The sequence below is a fragment of the Alligator mississippiensis genome, chromosome 2 (assembly GCF_030867095.1).
Source record: "Alligator mississippiensis isolate rAllMis1 chromosome 2, rAllMis1, whole genome shotgun sequence".
Lineage (NCBI taxonomy): Eukaryota > Metazoa > Chordata > Crocodylia > Alligatoridae > Alligator > Alligator mississippiensis.
This window is the reverse complement of record NC_081825.1, coordinates 58,042,472-58,064,267: the sequence shown is the minus strand read 5'-3', so window position 1 is coordinate 58,064,267 and position 21,796 is coordinate 58,042,472. Positions and strand designations below refer to the sequence as shown.

The 21,796-nt window shown below is 43.7% G+C and overlaps 1 protein-coding gene across 2 annotated transcripts in view; it reads right to left on the bottom strand.

Moving 5' to 3' along the window:
- Window positions 1–21,796, bottom strand: part of DCUN1D4 (defective in cullin neddylation 1 domain containing 4) — a 70,513-nt gene that overhangs the window by 35,971 nt on the left and 12,746 nt on the right. For both annotated transcript variants that reach the window (XM_006261250.4, XM_019481228.2), the window contains exons 2-4: window positions 19,005–19,075; window positions 15,627–15,666; window positions 3,611–3,725 (exon numbers count right to left, since the gene is read on the bottom strand). In XM_006261250.4, coding sequence (XP_006261312.1) covers window positions 3,611–3,725; window positions 15,627–15,666; window positions 19,005–19,075 — 226 coding nt within the window. The remainder of the gene's footprint in view (window positions 1–3,610; window positions 3,726–15,626; window positions 15,667–19,004; window positions 19,076–21,796) is intronic.

Genomic DNA, 21,796 nt, shown 5'->3' with positions numbered 1-21,796 from the left:
GAGGGGGCTTTATAGAAAACCTTTAAAGAAAGCTTACTGGGGGAGCAGGAAAAAACCATATCAATGTGCAGAAAGACTAGCAAGTATGGCAGAAGACCAGCTTGCTTTAGTCAGGAATTCTTCAGTGAGCTAAAACACACAAAGGAAGCTTACACACAGTGGAAACTTGGACAAACAACTAGGGAGGAGTAGAACAGTATTGCTCAGGCATGCAGAGAATGAAATCAGGAAGGACAAAGTGCAACTGGAGTTGCAGCTAGCAAGGGACATGAAAGGTAACAAGAAGGGTTTCTACAAGTATGTCAACAACAAGTGCCAAGTCAGGGAAAGTATGGGTCCCTTATTGAATGGGGGAGGCATCCTAGTGACGGATGATGCAGAAAAGGCTGAAGTAGTCTATGCCTTTTTTACCTCAGTCTTTACAGACAAGGTCAGCTCCCAGACTACTGCACCTGGTAGCACAGTTTGGGGAAAAAGTGAGCAGCCAACAGTGGTGAAAGAGCAGTTTAGGGATTATTTAGAAAGGCTGGACGTGTATAAGTACATGGGGCTGGACACAATGCACCTGAGGCTGCTGAGGGAGTTGGCTGATGCGACTTCAGAGCCACTGGCCACTATCTCTGAAAAAAATCACAGCAATTAGGAGAGGTCCCAGATGATTGGAAAAGGGCAAATACAGTGCTCGGCTTTATGAAAGGGAAAAAGGAGGATCCAAGAAATCAAAATGTTTCAGCTTTTTAGATACTTAATGTCTATTTGTCTCATACAAATTACATGTCAGAAGAACCTGGGTTGGGTGACTGTGGAAGCAGTGGTATCTGAATTGTTTTACCGCTGGTATTAAAATCACTCGTGTCAGCCACAAGGCTTAAGTGGTTCTAATAGGTTCTCATTACTGGTAAAGGCAATTTTGACTGGGCCTGAAGATGACAGAATACCAAACAACTGGCAGAAGTTCTGGCATCATTCAAATTTGCTTATCCAGAGTCTCACCAGTATGCACAGCAGCTCCAGCTCACGCAACAATTTAAGTCATCTGGTGCCAATGCCCAGGACACCACTTCATTTTATAACAAAAGTGCAATGGGGTTCCCCCTACAAGAGGAGTGCTTGCCTGGGACCCTCTTGGCCTTGTCCAGTCTCCAAGTACCTAAACATTTTAAGCAGCAAAACAGACAATTCTTCTTCAATCAAGACATTTATTGGAGTAAAGATTACAGAACCAGAGGTTCTCTGCCTTTTTTAAAGGCAGAATTAGTTCTGGTCCAAGTCCAGCCTGTACAACCCTGAACACGTCCAGTTAACATAGCTCTTCTCTCTCCTATCTACTTGACTAGCAAGGCTCCCTCTAAGCTGCATGTGCGCGCGACTGCGCACAATAAAAAATGTTGCCACACAGTAACTTTTTAATGCCGCACACCAGGGCTACTGCAGGACACTTATTGCTCAGCTGTGCAGGGGCTGCTTCCCTCCACTTTGCTCCTCACCGGCATTCCCGTGGGGAGGGAGAGCGCAGCCCCGGCCAGAGCAGCCCACGAGGGGCTGGGCTGCTGATCAGTGGGTAATCATCGCCCCTGCCCCTTCCTCCGCCATGCCTGCAGCATGGAGCAGGCAGCGGCTCCTCCCCAAGGCAAGGCAGAGGCAGGGACCAATCCCGGCACCGCAGGGGCTCCACTGGCTCCAGGGAACTGCTCCGGTCCCCAGCCCCTTCAGGCAAGCTTCGCCCCAAGCCCCACTGGCTTCACCCTAATCTTAACTTTCATCCTTGTGCCGCAAGCCCCACAGCTCCTGCACCAAAGCCCGGCAGCCCCACAGGTCTTCCGCGCTCTGCCTACTCCCTGCCTCCCTGCAGCCTTTGAAAGCGATGCCATGTGCCTCGCTGCCTGATCTGTCCAGCGGCGGGACGCACATGGCACCACACCACTTTCAAAGGCTGCAGTGAGGCACGGAGGTGGGGAGCAGGCAGAGTGCAGCCTGCATGTGGGTCCAAGAGACATGACAGGGAGGTACACACACTTCATGTAACAAAGGTACTGGAGACAAAGTCAGCTCTTTGGTAACTGAAGACAGAGAACTCAGATGCTTGCCCATATTTAAGTATTAAGTCTTAATCCTGGCCACATCGACATGATTACAAGGTAGCATGTGGGTATTACAGCTAGTTTCTTCTATTATTTACAACAATGCAAGTTAAAAGTAGAATTGGGCCTTTAAAGAAAAACATCTAACAAGATAATAAATAGACAGAGACAAATATTAAAGAATGCATCTGGTACACAGTGTAATATTAAATATTAAAGGGGGAAGCAGAACCAATTCAGGAACGGACTAAAGCAGCGCGCTCACAGACCAAAGCAGCGTGCTCACGGACTGAAGCAGGGTGCTCATGGACCGCTACACCTTAGAGGGAACACTGCTGACAAGCCTCAAAAGCTGCTCTCTTTGGACTCTTCTCTTCAGCCAACTGCTTGCTTTCTTGAGACTGCTCCATCCATTGTCATGCTTATCTCAGTATCCACCCTTTTATACCTCTGGGGCATCTCCTCCAAAGGATGAGTACCAAGCTCATTTGGCATGAGTTATTCAAGTCCTTTGTTGCTAGGTCAGACAAAATGGATTTTCAGTAATTAGGCATTGCTATTAACATCATGGACCCTATTAATCCCTGATTCACTGTGTACAGCCTCATCAGGGAAACTGAGGCATACATTAATCACAACATGACATATTTAAAAGATTATTACAATAAGAACATAAGAAGTGCCATAGGTGTTCAAGACCAAAGGTCCACCTAGCCCAGGATCCTGTCTCTGAAAGTGGCAGGAGTGGCCTTAGCAGGAGAGCATATAAACAGGGTATATCCTGATCTATCCCCTATCCATTACAATCCCTGGCATCCATGGTCGTTGGTTTTGAGATGCCAGACAATGCATTCCTGACTGTTCTGTTTAACAGCTATTAAAAGAGCTATCCTCCATGAATTTCTTTCTTCAGTCCCTTTTCCAACCTGGCTATACTATCTGCCTCTACTACCTCTTGTAGTAAGGAGCTCCATTAGTAAAGAGTTCCACTATGTTATATAAAAAGACCTTCGCTTGTTAGTGTTAAACCTCCCTCGTGATAATTTCAGTGGGTGCTCCCCAGTTTTAGTATTCTGGGACTTCATGAAAAACAGTTCCCTGTTCATTGTCTATACTCTTCATGATTTTATAGACCTCTATCATGTCCATCCTGTCTTCTACCTTCCAGCTGAAGAGTCCAGGCCTTCTTAGTCTTTCCTGGTATGACAAGATAAGATAACCCGCATTCCTAAAACTCAGTTTCAAATAGACAAGATAAAGTATTATGCTAATTTTTGCAGCTGGGCACTTAAACAAGATTTTTTTTTCCCCCCCTCAGGCCACACAAGAAGTCTGTGACACACAGAACTGAACTTAGATCTCCTAAATCACCAGTGTCTTAAAGAAGAAGGTCATTCCTCCACACTTAAAAGAGACAGAATTTGACAGTGCCATTTTTGCTGCTACTTAGGAGTAATAGTAAACAAATTATTCATTAGTAATGGATATTTTCAGGTACTTCAATCTTAGCCCACATTAAAGTGACATACCCATCATGTCTACTTTTCTTAGCAGATAAATCATCTCCTGCTGCAGGTCTCCTCTTTTTCCTTGGAGGCATCACTTTACTAAAGCAGTCTGATGAACTGCAAGATCGAAGACTTCCTATGGAGGGAATAAACACACCAGACAAGGAATGAAACAGCTCAAAAACAGGGAACTAGGTCCATTACTAGGTACATTTGAGAAATATTAAAGATTAGCAAACACTTGAATTTAAAAAAAAAACTTAAATTTTAAAGTTACAAAATACTGCAACTATCAAAAGAAAATCTATCTTGTTTTTATGTGATGGTATTTCAGATATTCTGACAATACAAGAATAGACTGCAGTTTCTTGTACTGTTTTCAAATATGTTTAATATAAATAATGACCAGTAACCTCTTCTTGAGTCAGCCTGTTTCAAAGCCTTAGAGAAGCAACTCTTGGTACTTTTTTTCAAACCAGAATGTTTGAGTTTTGCCCATCACTTTTTGAAATAAAGAGTAAGCCCAATAACTAAGAGATAATATTTCTTAGACCCACCCTCCCCCATTTAATTTCTGAGACAAAAAGTTCTTTATCTGTAGCTCAGAAAGAGTAGGAAGTGCTTTATATAAAGGGGCTGCCACGAGAGAGCACTTATATCACTTTGCTTTGGCTGCTCCACTTATCTTAACAGCAACACTGTCAAACTTCAAAAAGAATCTGTCCAACCCATATCAAACAGAAATAAAGCCCTCACATGGAACTGAAAAAGTTGGAGGACAGACAACATGAGAGTCATCACAGCTCTGAACATTAGAAAAAAACAGAAAGGAGAAAATGCAATGGGAAGGGTATGAAAACCAAAGGCAAAAAGATGTCAAGTTAAAGAAACTGCAAAAAACTGCAAAAAAGGATAAGATCAATCTTTAATTCACCTTCTCTATAGCTCTTATTACACCCAAGATTATTCATATTACTGTATAACTTCATATAATCCTCTAAATAGGTAGTTACTTGCATCTGAAAAGCAAAAGTAAAGTTTTATGGCCTTTTTAAGCCAACATAAAGGCATAGATTTTATTTGGATACCCAAATCTCATTTGCAGTCTAAGGAAATTTGGCTAATGCTTATACTGATGTTTACATTTATAGAGGGTGCCATCATTTGTATGAACATACAGCTTTTTGTTATATTCACCATAGAGTAAGGTATTCAAGCTAGCTTTCTGTATGAACATAAAGTGGCTTGGTTTCTACTGATCAAGCTTTTCTACCCATTATCCTTTCCTTGGCCTTGCTTTTATACACACTGTTTGAGAGAGAAAGAAACAATTTTCTTTATTTAAAAAATTCTCCCTAGCACTGTGATGTTACACCCTTCTTCAAACTTTGACATTGCTTCATCCAGTATTAAAGTTGGAATAGTTTTGCTATATTTGTATAATTCCCAGCTCATCTGCATGTAAGGATTAGAACATAACAGCTGCTGCCCTTTGGAAATGGCTCCAAAAACATGTTTCAATACCCTCAGGTGCTCAAGAGGTTAGTAGGATCTTGTCCCTGGTTACAGCTATTTGAGAAAAGCAATACAGTTCTAGAAACACTACCTGAAGTATCTTATTATGAAAGAAAAATAATAAATTAAGATTTTTTTAAACTATTAAATGCATCTGAAATGGATAACAAATCAAGGGACCGTGCCTAAAGCTCCAATAGACTTAAAACACTTAAGAAACTGAAGTTAAAACACTTAAGAAACATACATTTGTGGATTTTGATTTGCACAATCTTGTCTGGTCTATACATTTTTCTTGACTTTTTAAAGTCACATTCCAGCTGATTTTTCCAAGAAAAGGAAATATTAACACTTGCATAAACTGAAAACCTTAAGATGACAGCAGGACTGAAAACCTGGTTAGAGAAGAACAAGACGACAAGACATGAATTCTACCCCAAACATTTACTTAATAAATGAAAAAAAATAATACTTAGATCATTTTAATATGATTAGCATTCAAGTGTATTTTAGCCAACTGCAACTTGTTGATATTCCTTTCATCTTAGCAGTAGTTTGATTAGTTTTGTGGACTTATTTCCAGCTCATTCAGGTAACAATGAATATTTTTACATGAAATACAAATGAAGTGGTTTAGATAAATTTTATGTATGTTTGCGTGAAACACAGACTGCAAGAAATACCAGAGCAACCATGAGGACTGCTCTCAGGAAGCCATTTTCAGAAGAAGAAAGGAGCAAAGCCATATAGAATGGACCCTACAGTGGGAAGAATACTAAGCCTTCCTGCAATTCATAGGTTTGAAAGCCAGAATGTATCATTTATGATCATCTTGTCAGATCTTCTGCATAAGATAAAGCAAGAATTTCACCCAGAATTTCTGCATCAAGATGATAACTGATGGTTGACCTATAGCATCTCTTCCAGAAAAAGACATAAAATATTTATTTATAGATGACAGAAGCTAAAACATCCCAGGTGAATTGTTCCAATGGCTAGTTACTGTTCATTAAGAACTTACACTTTATTCTTGGTCAGTATGTGTCTCCTTTCAACTTTCAGCCATTGCGAGAAGAGGTAAGCACAGGTAGCACATAAATTGTACGGCAATTACCACAAAAAAAAATCTGAAGGAGGAAAACTAGTAGAGAATTCCCCGAGAGACCAAGGACCACAGGTAAAGGGAGCACGAAAAGAATGGTTGTTCCTTAAGGATACAATCCTTAAGGCTCAGAGAAAATCCATTCCCTTACAGTGAAAAAAGTAGCAGAAGAGTAAAAACCCTCTTGACTAAGCAGGGAAGTTGCAGCAATCCTACAGAAAAAGAAAGAGGCGTACAAACAATGGAAGCTTGGGACAGCCTCTAAGGAAGCCTCCTTGACAACCACCCGCACTTGTAGGAAACAAATTAGGCAAGCTAGGGCAGGAACCAAACAAAACTAGCTACAAGAATCAAGGACAACAAGAAGTCCTTCTTTAGCTACATAGGGAGTAAAAGGAAAACTAATGGGAGTGTGGGGCCGCTGCTCAATGCCTCAGGATACCTGGTCACTGCCACTCAGGAAAAAACGGAACTCCTAAATGACTACTTTGCCTCGGTCTTTCACAAGACCAAGGGGAACAACATGCCAGGTAGGGTACAGAACGAGCAGGGTGGGATTGACACTTCCCACCATTGCCAGAGAACTGGTGTACAATCAATCAAAGAAATGGACCGGATGAACTCCAGCCAAGAGTACTGCAAGTGTTGGCTGACGTAGTTGCAGAGCCCCTTTTCAAAAATCATGGGTCACTGGAGAAATCCCAGAGGACTGAAAGAGGGCCAGTGTTGTGCCCATCTTCAAGAAGGGGAAGCGTGAAGACCCAGGAAACTACAGGCCAATAAGCTTAACTTTTATTCCAGGGAAAATCCTAGAAACATTCATCAAAGAGGCTATATGTGACAAGCTTGCAGAAAGCATGATACTGACTGACAGCCAGCATGGCTTCATCATGGGCAGGTCTTGTCTGACCAACCTCATTTTTTTCTATGATCAGATGACTCATCACCTGGACAAGAGAAAAGCAGTTGATATCAGATCGCGACTTCCAGAAAGCCTTTGACTTGGTATCCCACAAGGTACTGATCAGGAAACTGGAAGATATCGGGCTCAACTGCAGGACCATCAAGTGGGTGTGAAACTGATTGCAGGGTAGGACACAGAGAGTTCAAATGAATGGATCGGTGTCATCCTGGCAAGATGTGGGCAGCCGCATACCCCAGGGGTCAGTACTTGGCCTAATGCTGTTCCATATCTTCATCAACAACTTGGAAGAGGGGGTGAAAAGCCCATTGGCCAAGTTCGCAGACAACACCAAGATATGGGGTTGTGTGGACACTCCCGCAGATAGGCTACAGATACAAGCAGACCTAGACAGGCTGGCATGTTGGGCAGAATAGAAATAGATGAGATTCAATACAGAGAAATGCAAAGTGCTGCATCTGGGAAGGAAAAACCCCCAGCACACCTACAGGCTAGGCATCGCTAACCTGACCAGCACTACAAAAGAAAGGGATCTGGGGGTAACAATAGACCCCAGCATGAATATGAGCCAGCAATGAGACACAGTAGCTACTAGGGCCAATAAAACTCTGACATGCATCAATCGATGCATTTCCAGTAAATCCAAAGAAGTGACTCTCCCACTTTACTTAACATTGGTGCAGCCGCAGCTGGAGTACTGCATCCAGTTCTGGGCGCCGCACTTCAGCAAGGATGTGCTAAAGCTCAGGAGGGTTCATAGAAGGGCCACCCACTTGATCAGGGACTTGCATGGCAAGCCATATGAGGAGAGGCTGAGGGATCTCAGATTCTTCATCCTAAAGAAAAGAAGGCTGAGTGGGGACCTGATTGCTGCTTACCGCTATATCAGAGGCATACATCAGAGGCTCAGGGAACAACTGTTCACCAGGGGGCCTTGGGGGAAAACTAGGAACAACGGCTACACACTTCTGGAAGATAGTTTCAGGCTGAACATTAAGAAAAACTTCTTTACAACTAGCATGTCCAGACTATGGAAAAAGCTCCCCTCAGAGGGGGTGCAATCATCTACCCTAGAGGTCTTCAAGGGAAGACTAGATGGTCACCTGGTTGGGGTTGTCTGACCCCAGATATCTTTCCTGCTCATGCAGGGGGCTGGACCTGATGATCCCTCAGGGTCTCTTCCAGTCCTATGATACTAATATATGTCCAAGTATTCTTAAAAAACAATGTCTTGTCAGCTACCATGTCTGTTCTTGAGATTATTACGGTTTTATTTGGACTAAATCTTTCACTGAACTTTATTGAATGACTACCTACAAACTACAAGAAACTACGAACACAGAAGTTTTGTTTTAAAAATGTTTTATTTTTATTATTGGATGATGTTCAATGTCATGGGTTTTAAGTATTTTGATTTAATGCATCCTTATCTGGTTTCTCTATCTGAACATAAACTCTTATCAGTTCTTTTAAAGCAAGTTTTAATAGAGTTTTGTTCACTTAGAAATTACCTTAAAACAAGACAGTCTGTGCAGGAAGTGTTCATATTAATTTCTTCTATCTCCAACTTTCTCTTACGATTAGTTACAGTCTGATCGCCCTCTGAACATACGCACAACACCCACTGACTTTAATAATCTCATGAAATTCTTGACAGGAAAATTATTTAAAATTCTTCAGTGAAAGAGTTGTAGGTTTCTTGAAAGATTCTTACTCCTGGATCTCCACTCACAACTGACAGAATTTTCCTAGTTCTTTATGATTTCTGACACTTGAAGCAAGCATTTGCAAGGCAGAACTTCCAAGTGGCTGTTATATGCATCACCACCAACCCAAAGCCCTGTCAAGGATGAATACTGTTTCAAACACACTATTCAGCTCCCTCAAATGTAGAGGAGAGGGAGTTCTCAGAAATAAACACTCAAGATAATCGATTAAGATCTGAAAAAGATACAAAAAAGCAAAGTGCAAGATACACTCCATAAGAGTGGAACAGTCCTCAAACATCAGGATAGGTTGGCAGGTGAATGATAATGTTACCAATGCTACCTTTAGAGAAGTAGAAGTCCTATGTATAATGTTCACCTTCTCCAATTAAAAAAAACCTGTAAGCATCCTGCTTTGCTTTCCTAGCAATTGAAGTTTCAAGTATGTCCAATAAGAAAAATGGGAAAATTTGGCTGATAGAAGAATCAGCATTATTTTGTTAGTGCAATAGACATCTACATGATGTTGTGCTGTTAACACTGAAGCAATTGCTTTGAAGAAACAAAAAAGATGTTCTGCCATTAAGCGAGCAGTAGCAACAAGGCTAATCAAAATTCCCAACAAGCAAGGGGTTTTATTCTAAAACCAAATAAGAAATCTAACATATACATCAAACCCTCAAGTGCAGCAAACATGAAAATGAGAACAAATTCAGCAAAATAGCAGCCTGTTCTATCCTTGATTCTGCTTCAGAAGTATTTTCTTCCTGACTTCAAATTCAAGCAGTAAGAATTTGAATTTACAAGAAAAGTATACATATATTTAAGACCCTAGATCCTGCAAGCACTTAAATTTAACTATAGTACTTTTGCACATATGATACAAAATTAAAGTGACATTTAAAAAGGGCACTAATAATTTCTGTCATTACAGACTTTAGTCTTACAGTTTCAACTTTAGCCTCACAGTTTCAACTAAGTTAAAAAAATGATGCCGTCTTAAATTTAACGTAATGGATTTAAATCTACTTTGTAACAACATTAACCAGCAGATGGATACCACAAGAAGCAATAAAGTGTGCAGACTTCAGGGCTTGTCTTCTTCAAAAAGTCAAAGGATTCTCAAAATAATTAAGCATATTGTAAAGAGAAACCTTGATATACATGTTAGCAGGAAAAGAACATTTAAATGAAGACCAGATCCATTAACATGGCTATCAAACAGCAGCTAAGAGTAGTGTCAGTCAAGTCCATAGAACAGAGCCCTCTAAAATTTATTACAGGCAGTCCTCAGACTTGCAACACAATTGGTTCCTGAAAACTGTGGCTCAAGTCAAAACATTGCAACTCAGAACCGATTTTCCCATAGAAACAGTGTTATAAATGAAGGATAGTTCCTTTATGAAGGTTAACATAGTTGCATCCAGCTGGTAAGTCTGTTGTGAGGAGGGGGGAGGGAAGGGGTGTGTGTGTATTGGGGGGGGGGGGGGGGGAGGTGGGGCAGATCAACCAATGCCCCTGCAGCGAAGGAGGAATTGGGGCTGGGACAAGTGCTGCCCAGGGAGGGGGTAGGGCAACTTGAGCTGCTGGTCCAGGAGCTGCTCATGTGGCAGCTTGCCTGGCAGCTCTCGCCGCTGCTCCCATTGCTAGTTCAGGAGGGCATGGGTCAGGGGTGTGTGCCCCAGGATCTGTGCAGGGCAGGCAGGGCCAGGGCTGCAACAGGCTACGCTCCAGGTGGAAGGCAAAAGGCTCTAGGAATGGGGGCTATGTCCTACTGTCGCTTGCCTAGCTGGTGCAGGGCTGGCGCAAGACTGAGCCGCTGCGCTGCCTCCAGACAAGCAACGTGAAGCGGCAGGAGCCAGCCGGGCCTCCCCACGCCTCCCAAACAAGCAGCAGCTTCGCCCCGGCTGGGTGAGCAGCAGCAGGGCATGTGCCACTCAAAAACTCACTGCAACCCTCCAATAGCCCCCACTCTGCTGCCTGCCCCACCCCAGTCCAGAGGCACATGCCCCTCTATGCCCTGCTGCCACTCACCCAGCCAGGGCGAAGCCGCTGCTCATCCAGGAAGTGCAGCAAGACCAGGCTGGCTCTCGCCGCTGCACGCTGCTTGTCTGGCTGGGTAAGCGGTGGGGGGGGCATAGCCCCCGGTCCCAGAGCCTTCTGCCTTCCACCTGGAGCACAACCAGAAGCAGCCCTGGCCCCGCAAACCCCACACAGATCCTGAGGCACCCCCCCCACATCCCACGCCCTTCTGGACTGGCAGCAGCGGCAAGAGCTATCGGACAAGTTGCCACACGAGCAGCTCCCAGACCGGTGACTCACAGTGGCGTCACCTGCTCCACCCCCCTCCCTGGGCAGCGCTTGCCTCAGCCTGGGTCCCAGCCCAGCCCCAATATCTCCCTCGCTGTGGGGGGCATTGATCTGCCCTCCCACATCCCTTCCCTCCCCCGCACCACAACAGACCTACCAGCTGGACACAGCTGTGTCGACCGTTGTAAAGGCAAAACCAACATGGGAACCTCGACACAGGGTGTCAATTTACAGATGTCGTAAATGCCGTTTGTCGTAACTCCAAAAGTCGTAAATTGAGGACTGCCTCCATGTGTGAATCAAGTCAACACGTCCTGAAACTCAGTCACCATGATCTGCTGTCTCAGTATTTTTTAGCCAGCAGAAAAATGACCTTTCAACTAAAAAGCTGAAGCCCACAGCAATCAAGCAGGTAAAAAGTATTTTCATTAAATATGTTGATCTTTAAGGAGATCTTTCAAAAACACCACGTCTTGAAAGAATATGACAACATAGATCTGCAGAGGTATTGATCAGTGTGCAAAATGCCAGAGAGCTCATGGACATACATTTGTCCGCACTGATAGTAATCCTTCTGTCTAAATCAGAAAATATATGCAAAGGAACTACTACACCTTTTTTTCACCAGTTCATTCAACACATGATGCACATCTATGGCAAACTCCTAGACTGGGGTTCTTGGCACAGGGACCTCTCACTAGCAACTCTTATATTTCCATTTGATTGTAACTCAAGACCAGCCAACAGTTCCTGTAACAGATGTTTTCAATCATGGTTTTCCACACAAGTGACATATTTGGAAGCAGGAAAGTCTTCTGGCAAATCTGAGTTCTGAAAGCAACTTTCATCACCTAGAACTGCACAGGCAGACAGGAAACTTTGAGTGTGATAGTTAGTGTTACCTGAAGCAGTGATACTGGGCAAGAACAAAGCTGTCTGTACTCATATTCCCATTAGAAGAGGTACCAGCAGCAGCAAGGCCAGGGGTTTTTATACTGACTGTCAGGCTAAGAATACTGGGCTAGCCACAAGAAGAGTTCCAAATACGCTAAGAATTCCCAACTTCAGTGATACAGAGTAAGAGAACTGTCTTAAAGTGTGTAATGTATGCTCTGTGCCCTTACAAACGGTCAAGAGTGATCAGGCCAGATTATGGAATGTACCTAGAATCAAACACATGCCTGTTTCCACTTAAAACAGAGAAAGACTTAATTTCACCCAATGTGCCACACTTCAGCATCACTAAGTACCAAACATTTGGTGAAACCTTCTCTCTCATAATGATGCAAGATCTTTCACTGGCAAAGCAACACAACTAGTTATAATGGAAGACTGGTCTGCCCCAATGCCTTATACTCAGTTGTCTTGGACAACTGTCTTGAGCTTCAAGTGCCTGTCTTATTAATTGTTCTAGAAGGACCAATTTTGGACTTAAATTTCCTAAAGAACCTCAAGAAATACTTATAGGCCCATCATACTTTCTTCTGTGCCTAAAATAGCACCTGCAAACATAATTAACAAAGCTACATAATAAGAATGAACTTTGATGAACGTGACACAGCATACAGAGGAGACAAAACAGCTGTTAGGGAGGTTCAATTCCTTAGGCAGGCTCCTTTCTCAATTTTAGTAAAGGTAGAGATGACTGGGCTACATGAAGTGCAGCAGTTAGGCCAGGGTGGTGCACAGCAGCCAACAAGGGCCCAGCCTGTAAGGTTTCCACTACTGCTCTTTTAACTCCTCAGAAAACAAGGGGGATTCAATTAGTCTTGTGTTAAAGACCTGAGACCCAGGAGTGAGAGCCATGTTGAGAGGGTCTTTTCAAGAATTACTGTTTATAAGCAGTAAAAAGATGGAAACAATTACTGTATTTACTTGAATATAGGATGAGGTTCCCCTCCCATCAATCAGCATGGGAAAAAAAGCCCCTCGTCTTATATTTGCGCAAAAGGAAACCTCATTAAATAAGTTATCATTAAACTGCTTCCAAAAGCAGCATGCGTTCAATAATGGAAACCAACAACGAAGCTAATTAAATAAAACACATGGCCCATACTGTGCCAGCATAATGATGGAAACCTTTTTTTATTAAACTCAACATTTTATTAAAAACAAAACCTCTTATATTTACAAATATCAAACATTATATCATCCAACAAAGCCTCATAACATATTAACCTCCTCATCTCTTAACAGTTTACAATAACGTTATCTCGTTCCACAACTATCCCCCTTCCTAGCCTCCCCTCTCTTTCACCTCACTATCTCAGGCACTCCCTTAAGTGTGAGAAGGGTGTTGAAGATGTTGAGATGTGCATCATGTGTTGAAGTGTGAGAATTTCTCCTTTCAACAAGGAGAAATGCAAAGTGCTGCACCTAGGGAGGAAAAATGTCCAGCACACCTACAGCCTAGGGAGTGACCTGCTTGGTGGCACAGAGGTGGAGAGGGATCTTGGAGTCCTAGTGAACTCCAAGATGAACATGAGCCGGCAGTGTGACGAAGCCATCAGAAAAGCCAATGGCACTTTATCGTGCATCAGCAGATGCATGACGAATAGGTCCAGGGAGGTGATACTTCCCCTCTATCGGGCACTGGTCAGACCGCAGTTGGAGTACTGCGTGCAATTCTGGGCGCCACACTTCAAGAAGGATGCGGATAACCTGGAGAGGGTCCAGAGAAGGGCCACTCGTATGGTCAAGGGCCTGCAGACCAAGCCCTATGAGGAGAGACTAGAGAACCTGGACCTTTTCAGCCTCCGCAAGAGAAGGTTGAGAGGCGACCTTGTGGCTGCCTATAAGTTCATCATGGGGGCACAGAAGGGAATTGGTGAGTATTTATTCATCAAGGCGCCCCCGGGGGTTACAAGAAACAATGGCCACAAGCTAGCAGAGAGCAGATTTAGATTGGACATTAGGAAGAACTTCTTCACAGTTCGAGTGGCCAAGGTCTGGAACGGGCTCCCAAGGGAGGTGGTGCTCTCCCCTACCCTGGGGGTCTTCAAGAGGAGGTTAGATGAGTATCTAGCTGGGGTCATCTAGACCCAGCACTCTTTCCTGCTTATGCAGGGGGTCGGACTTGATGATCTATTGAGGTCCCTTCCGACCCTAACATCTATGAATCGATAAGTGAAATACATATTTTCATTTATCTTTCCTCTACATCTCCTCCCTCTTACTCTCATCTTCCTCCTCCTCATCCCTTTACATGTAATATCTGAACTCAAAGAGGGCTAGCTGTAAACATTCTTTCATAGTAAAATCCATTCCCTTCATGATGAGAAAGTTCCTCACTTTCCACAGTGCTGCATTAACAAAGATCACCCATGCCTGTACCTTCCCTTTTTCCTGCCCTTTCTTAACCAACCCATAAATTTTGAGACTGATGTATCTCATCATTCACTTCTAAAATTTGTAAAAATCTCTGTGCTCTCCTCCAAACCTTCTGTGCAAAGCTGCATTCCCAAAATACATGGGCCACCGATTCTTCCCCCGCACACTTCACCTGTGGGCATTTTCCTGTTTTTCCCAAACGCCACCCTACATTCCATCTCCTACTGTTAAAACCTTCCTCACCATTCTCCACAACAGCTCTACATGTTCCCCTTTTAAATCTTCCCGTTACCCTTCTCTCCACACTCACCTTGCTTGATGCTCTGACAAATCACTTCAGTTAGTCTTTTCCCTCTTATTTCCTTCAAAACCCTTCCCTTTCCTTTCAAACCTTGTATCCCCAGCCCTTCAAAACCTCATGCTTTAATACAATTTTCTGCTCTCCCATAATATATTAACAATGTCCAACCCCACTTCCCCTTCCACCCTGTCCCATATAGGCCCATCCTCCACAACCATTTCCTCACCCAAAATCTGCAAAAATTTCCCATTTTCCCACTTCCTTCTGATGCTTCCCTCATTACCATTCTAACAAAGTGTGTGTAGATAAAAGTTTTTCAAATGTAGATAAAAGTGTTTCAAATTTGCACCTCACTTCCACGTGCTCAGGAAGAGCAGGACCTGATAACAAGGGTGGGTGGGAACAGGCTGCAGGGGGAAGAAGTTGCAGGGGAGAGAGCAAGAAGGGCACCTGACCCTCCCCTCCCCAGATACATTTTCCCTGCAGTAGGAGTGGGAAGAGATTAAATTCAAGGCAAACCTGCAATAAATAGATTTTATACCTGGAAAATTATAACATTTATACATTTTCCATATACAGAACCTAATTGTTCGGGGGTCATCTTCTACTCAGCGTCGCCTTATATCTGAGTACATACAGTAAGATCTTTTACCACCAATAAATTTAGAAACAAATCTCTTTTTTAAAAGCACTTGTTTCAAAAGAAAACAAAACAAATCTGCTTTGATTCTTTTCTAGGAGACATTCATTTAGATGTCTGAAGCATTCGTTTGAATATTTTTCATAAGCTTTCCTTTAATTAACACACTTTAATTACTACAGTATGTTTCTAGTATGTATTTATTCAGTACCTGTCTGGTGATCGTCTTGACCAACGTCTTCTGTCAGATTCTGCAAGACATTTTGATTAATGCAATTAAAGGATACGATTGCTTGGCTGTTCAGAATTTAAGCACCGATAGGCCATTTCATTTTATAAATTTAGTTAAGGTTACGTTAAACGTTTCTAGTCTGGCCACATACTGACATTCAGTTTCTACTGGAAGAGTCAGTGCCTTCCCAGTAGAAACCATGAGTGCACAGATGTTCACGATTTTTCTCCCGGAACAAAAATGGCTGCCCTGGGAGAAAAATAACAAGGGAAGAACTACGGTTAAAATCACTCTCAGGAGAATTTCTCCTGAGACAGTAAACATGTATAAACTTTCCCTTCTGAGAGAAGCTGCATAACAGTCCTCCAGCATCCCAGGGTATTTTGTTTCTACCCCCTCTCCCACAGAGGAAGTCTGTCACTCAGAATACACTGTATTGCTCTAGCTGAGCAGGGAACAGAACATACTCCCTGCACAATCCCCACATATTGTGCTGCAGGGAGACACAGGCTGAACTTGAGCAGTCTAGGGTCAGCCAAGCAGGTCTGCCCTGCGCACTAGTGCCGTCTATCTCCAGGCAGATGGAGAGAGCCTGCAGAGCATGCTGAGATGTGTGCACAAGGGCCCCCTGGCTCTGCAACATCCACACTGCAAGCTCTCTGCTCCAGTGTTTGAATGTCTGTTCAAGTTTTCAGTTAAGTTTTTCTACCAGGAAAACAAACTTAGGAAAATTCTTCCACATAATTTGCATGTGTGTACGCAGACTCCATTTTCAAGTTGTTCTGTACTTTTTGTAACTACAACCTTATGAGATTAAATGTTCTAGGCTCAGAATGTACCAAGGGTAATTTTCTTTAATATTTTAAAGCTTAATCAAACACTATTCAGCTAGTTTAGAGAGAGAGAGAGCTCATTATAAAAATATCTACAATGCTGTTTTAAATTTCTCTACTGCTGAAAGAGTTACTACCTAGCTTTGAAAAAAAGATGAAATACAATACAAAAATAACTCCAATTTAGCAAAATTAGCATTATGTGTTCCTAGGAAAACTAATAAAATGGAGTAAATTATGAGCCCTTGAGAAAAACTCTAATCTGAACACAAATTTTGAAAAAAACTCATGAAGTGAGCAGCTGAAAAAGGTTATGCTGTTCATGGATCCACAGCTAGCTACAATGCAGAATTGAAAGTTTAGTGATTACACACAACAAATGAGACAAGCATCTTGAAGAATCTGACAAAGCTGAAAGCTGTAGACACAAGCACTATGCATACACCACAGTATATGTGAAAGCTTGTGTGGAACCTGTTTATGAGTCAACAGTTCCACTGAACACAGCTCAACTTAATTCCAACTCCTTGGCTAAGTACAGACATTCAAAAAGCCTGAGCCTAAATTGATTCAATCTTTGCAGGTTAGTCTAACCTGCATAGATTGAACCAATTTGCAAGTGAACAGGGATTCACTTTTGATTCCGGAAATGCAGCCACATGCCTGTACTGGCTCAGGCCAGGGGGCACTAGAGCAAGCCCTTTCTTCCTTTCAGCAGCAGCCACAACAGAGGCTGGAGGGAAGCTGATGGGGGGTGGGCCACTGAGTATGATTGGGGAGGGGTTTAAACCCCCACCCTGGCCTGCAGGGACCCCAGCCAGGGTGTGCCAGGAGGGGGAAGGGGAAAGCAGCCCTTCCCAGAGCAGGTTTGTCCCGGAGTAGAGGGCATAACCAGATACCAGCCAGGGGAGCCTCAGGCAAAGCTGGGGGAAGAAGGGGGATTAAACTCCCATCTCCCCTCTCTCCCAGCAGCACAGGGACCCCAATCAGGGTCTGCCCAGCTTTCCACCCTGCTGGCTGCTTAAGCAGTCAGGGGCATGGCCAGAGCTGGGCAGGGCAGCAGCCTCAAGTAAAGTGGGAGCAGAAAGGAGGATTAAACTCCCCTCACAGGCACAGGCACCTCAGCTGGCATTTGCCTGGCTTTCCACCCTGCTGGCTGCTTGCATGGTGAGGGGCATTGCCACAGCCGGCTGGCATGGCCCCACCATTGCCTGCCTCGCCTGGGGCTGAGGCTGGGGCCGGGACTGTAGGGTCCCGCAGGTGCTGCTGAAGGTAGGTGTGGTAGGGCTGGCCTGGGCTGGGCTGTGGGGGCAGGGCCCTTCCCAGCCAGCTGTGGCTTGACCTGGGACTGCAGGAGCTGGGCACCCGGATTGCTCCTGGCTCTCCACACCCAGGCTGGGCTGGGCTGTCCTGGAGCCACAGCCGGCTGGGAAAGCCCCTGCCCCCTCAGACCAACCCAACCTGGGCTGGTCCCTCCACACCCACCCTCAACAGCACCTGCAGCCAGCCTGGTTCAGCCCCAGGTGAGGCAGGCTGATAGCAGGGCAAGACCCTTCCCAGCCAGCTGCAGCTTGGTGAGAGCCCGGCCTGGAACACATGGGCGGCAGCTGGCTGGGTAGCAGCATGGAGGTGATGCCTCTGCAGCAGCGGGTGGGCACCCCAGCAGCTGGACTGGCTGCATGGGACAAGTCCTTCATGCCCACGGCTACCTGGGCTGGCTCAGAGGTGCCAGTGGGCCTGGAGCCTGGCAGTTGACTGCTGTGGGGGCTCATATTCCTGCAACCACTGCCACCGCCACACCCCCTGCACTGTGCCTGTTCCTCCATCTCACGTAGCAGCTAGAAACAGATAAGCAAGCACCATGCAGGGGGCATGGCGGCAGGAACATGAGCTTGCATGATGGACAGCAGCCAGGCACGGAGGCGGGCGGGATCCATCCCTCCTTGCCCCTTCATCTTCATCTTAGGGGGCCATGCTGGCAGGCATCTGGCCACAGTCCCACCCTCGCTCTGGCTAAACAGAGGGGCAGGGCCAGCCCTGCTCTCTGGAGCAGACAGCACAGCACAGCCTAGAGTTGAAAAGCATGCTGGGATGCTGGAAGACTGATTTAACCTAAACCAGGAAGGGGTCTGGGACAAAAGTTCCATAAACCAATTTGACCCAAATCAGTTAAGCCTGATACTACATTCAACCAAGTTTATCTTTAACCAGTTTCAGCCATTTTGAAACTGGGTTATGTGCACTAAATTTCTGTTCTGTTACAGGTTTAGAACAGTTTCTGGTCACTTAAAACAATTCGTGTGCAACTGCTGTCCCTGCCCCTTGTGCATACACAAGCAACCTTCACTGCCACTGCCCGTCTTTTGACTGTTTAGTTGTAAAACCTGTGAACTTCCTTTTTCTTAATTTGCCCACCATTCCATCTCCCTAAAAAATTCTTTGAAGTGTAATAATCTAAAGATTTCAAAAGACAAATAAATGCATGCTAGAATAAATAACTAATTAAATTAAGAAATGACATTACCAGCTTATTCAGAGTGTGGTAAATCTTGTGAATATTTGCCAGTGTTGACAGATGAGAATTCAGCTGAAAATCTAAAAGGGGGGAAAATGATTAGTTTTGTCTCTTACAGTTTCTATAGCTCTAAACAAGATTTAATATATTCATGTTGTTTTAAAAAAACAAACAAACCCCAACATCACCACAAAGCTACGTTGTACAAGCCGAGTTAATACTATTATTCATTGCCTTTATTCCCATCACGGTCTGGGAATTAGTAAGAACTTACAAAAAATAAAGAATTTTCTTCAGGTATATTCCTGGATCAACCCTACTAAATACAAAATTATTTGCATGCTTTTGAGTCTTGTGCAAGATTCTTAACATGTGTTTGTTTTAAAATTCCTCCCATTCACAAAGGTACATCTGAGGCTCATTCAGAAATAAGTAAATAGATTCTTTTTCCCCCCAACATATCCAAAGTCAAATACTGCTGCTAAAATACAACCAAGTTAGGGTGCAAAGCTAGTAGAAGTTGAAGGGTTAAGTACAGTCTAGGCACTGGGCATGCAATCTGACAAATACATCACTAAGAGTAGGCTCAGCCAGGGTTCTCAATCCCCGGGCTAGGGCCTGGTGCCAGGCTGTGGCAGGTCAGCTGTCGGACCACAAGTGGCAGCAGACAGGCAAACCGCGGCCCCACAGCGCCAGGTGAAGAGGCCACAGCTCCTTCTGCAGGGCCTACGGCAGCGCTGGATTTGGCCCACCTCCTGCCCAAGGGGTGGGATATCCTTACCTATTTTCCAGCCAGAAATTCTGGCCACAGTCAGCTGTGACTGCTGGGCCGCGGTTTGCCAGGCCGCGGCATAAAAACTTCAGGAACCCCTCAGCTAAACAAACATTTGTCTGGGATACTTTGGATAGGAATGAACCTATCCTGAGGAGGGGACTGGACCACATAACTTCTTGAGTCCCTTACAGCCCTATTTATCTCTAAACACTACTGAATATGGTTATTACTATAGTAAGGTTTCCTATGAAATTCAATAGAACTATGTATGCATGGTAGTCTACATTTGCATGATCAAGCCGTACCTGAAGAAACAGCTAACCCTATAAACAGAACATTCCTCCACAAAATTTTGCTTGGCAGGGCCCTATATGCCTAGCTCATACTAGTCATTAGATTACAACATTCCAGCATGGGAATATTATTCTCTGACCAGATGCTAAAACAAAATGCAAGTGAAAAACATAGTCCTCACACCTCCACTCCAGTATTATAAACAGATTCTCCAAACAAACACTACACAAAGCACAGAGTTTGAGGGTAGACTATACAAGGTATTCAAATTAAGACTACACTAAAAATACAGGACAATTCAGATTTTTCTCATACAGAACAATGCTGCTGTAAACAAATATTAACAAAATGTATTCACAACTACAGGAATACCTTTTAGAGATACCAGTTTGGATTCTCTCATCGTAGTGGATTAAACATTAAAGATATCTCTGGAAATCTGAAGAATCATAGACCCCTGGCAGACATTATATTCACCATGCCTTAGGCGTGTCATGTGATAAACTAACATACCAACTGACCACATTAAAATTATTGCGAGATACTTCCACATCGCAAAGGGCCCTAGATGACATTAATGTAGTCACACAATTAGGATCTGATTAATTTTATCCCAGATACCAAAATTGTCCTGCTAGCATTTGTAAGATCCCAGTCACAGAACTGCTGGTGCACAGTCTCCAATGCTGAGCTGCCCGCACATCCAGACCTTTAAAAGGCACACCTGCAGTTGGAGATCCAAGCTCCAGTGCACACTGCCACCTGCAGCCCACCCTTTAAGTGTCTGGGCTTTCAGACCCTGAATCATACGTTAAACTTGGGGAGCTCCTGAATCCCCCACTGCCTAGGGGATACTTCTGTGCCACAAAGAAATTGCTCTAAAATGAGTAGCTCCTTTGTGGCTTATCTGCCATTTTTAACTGGGTTTAAACAGGTTTAATGTCTGCTCTTACGATTTTTCACATGATACTCTCAAAGCCCTGGCTGGAATGATCTAGTTCGGGATGGTCCTGCTTTGAGCAGGGGGTTGGACTAGATGACCTCCTGAGGTCCCCTTCAACCCTAATTTTCTATGATTGTATAATGCTTGATAAACGTGTCTGCCAGGGATCATAAAATGTATCTTATATCTAAAGGGAATCGCTTTATTGAGCTGTAAATTTGGCTTCACATCAACCCTGCTGTAGCTTAATTTGAGGACAGACATCTTGTCACCAATTTATCAGTTTGGGCTAGTTTGATTCTTATTATACCAAACTAAATTAAGCCCATTTTTTGTTAGTCAGAACCAAAATTGTGCTCTGCCAGCAAAGAAAGAAAAAGAAAAGAAAAAAGAAACCTTTACAGCAATAACCTATTTAAAATGGTAATTTTGAAAGTAATAATTTAGAGCACTGAAAAGATATAACAAGGGTCAGAAGAACCTTCAGAATGATTACATTATGAATATGTAGTACTGGAAGAACAGAATTTCCCAAATTCAGAATTTGGGGCACAACAAGAGAGAACTAGAGAATTACCAGCTGTGATGTAAGAATATATAATTCAGGTGTTGTGTCTGTAGTTTAATAAAAAAAACCCATAAAAATGCCCCAAAACATTGCCTGAATTAAGACCTAGTTATTAATCCTCTTATACAGTTACCATTAATCCAATAATCATTTGGGAGCAAAGAAATCTCCTGAAGTTCAACAAGGACAAGTGCAAAGTCCCGCACTTGGAACAGAACAAT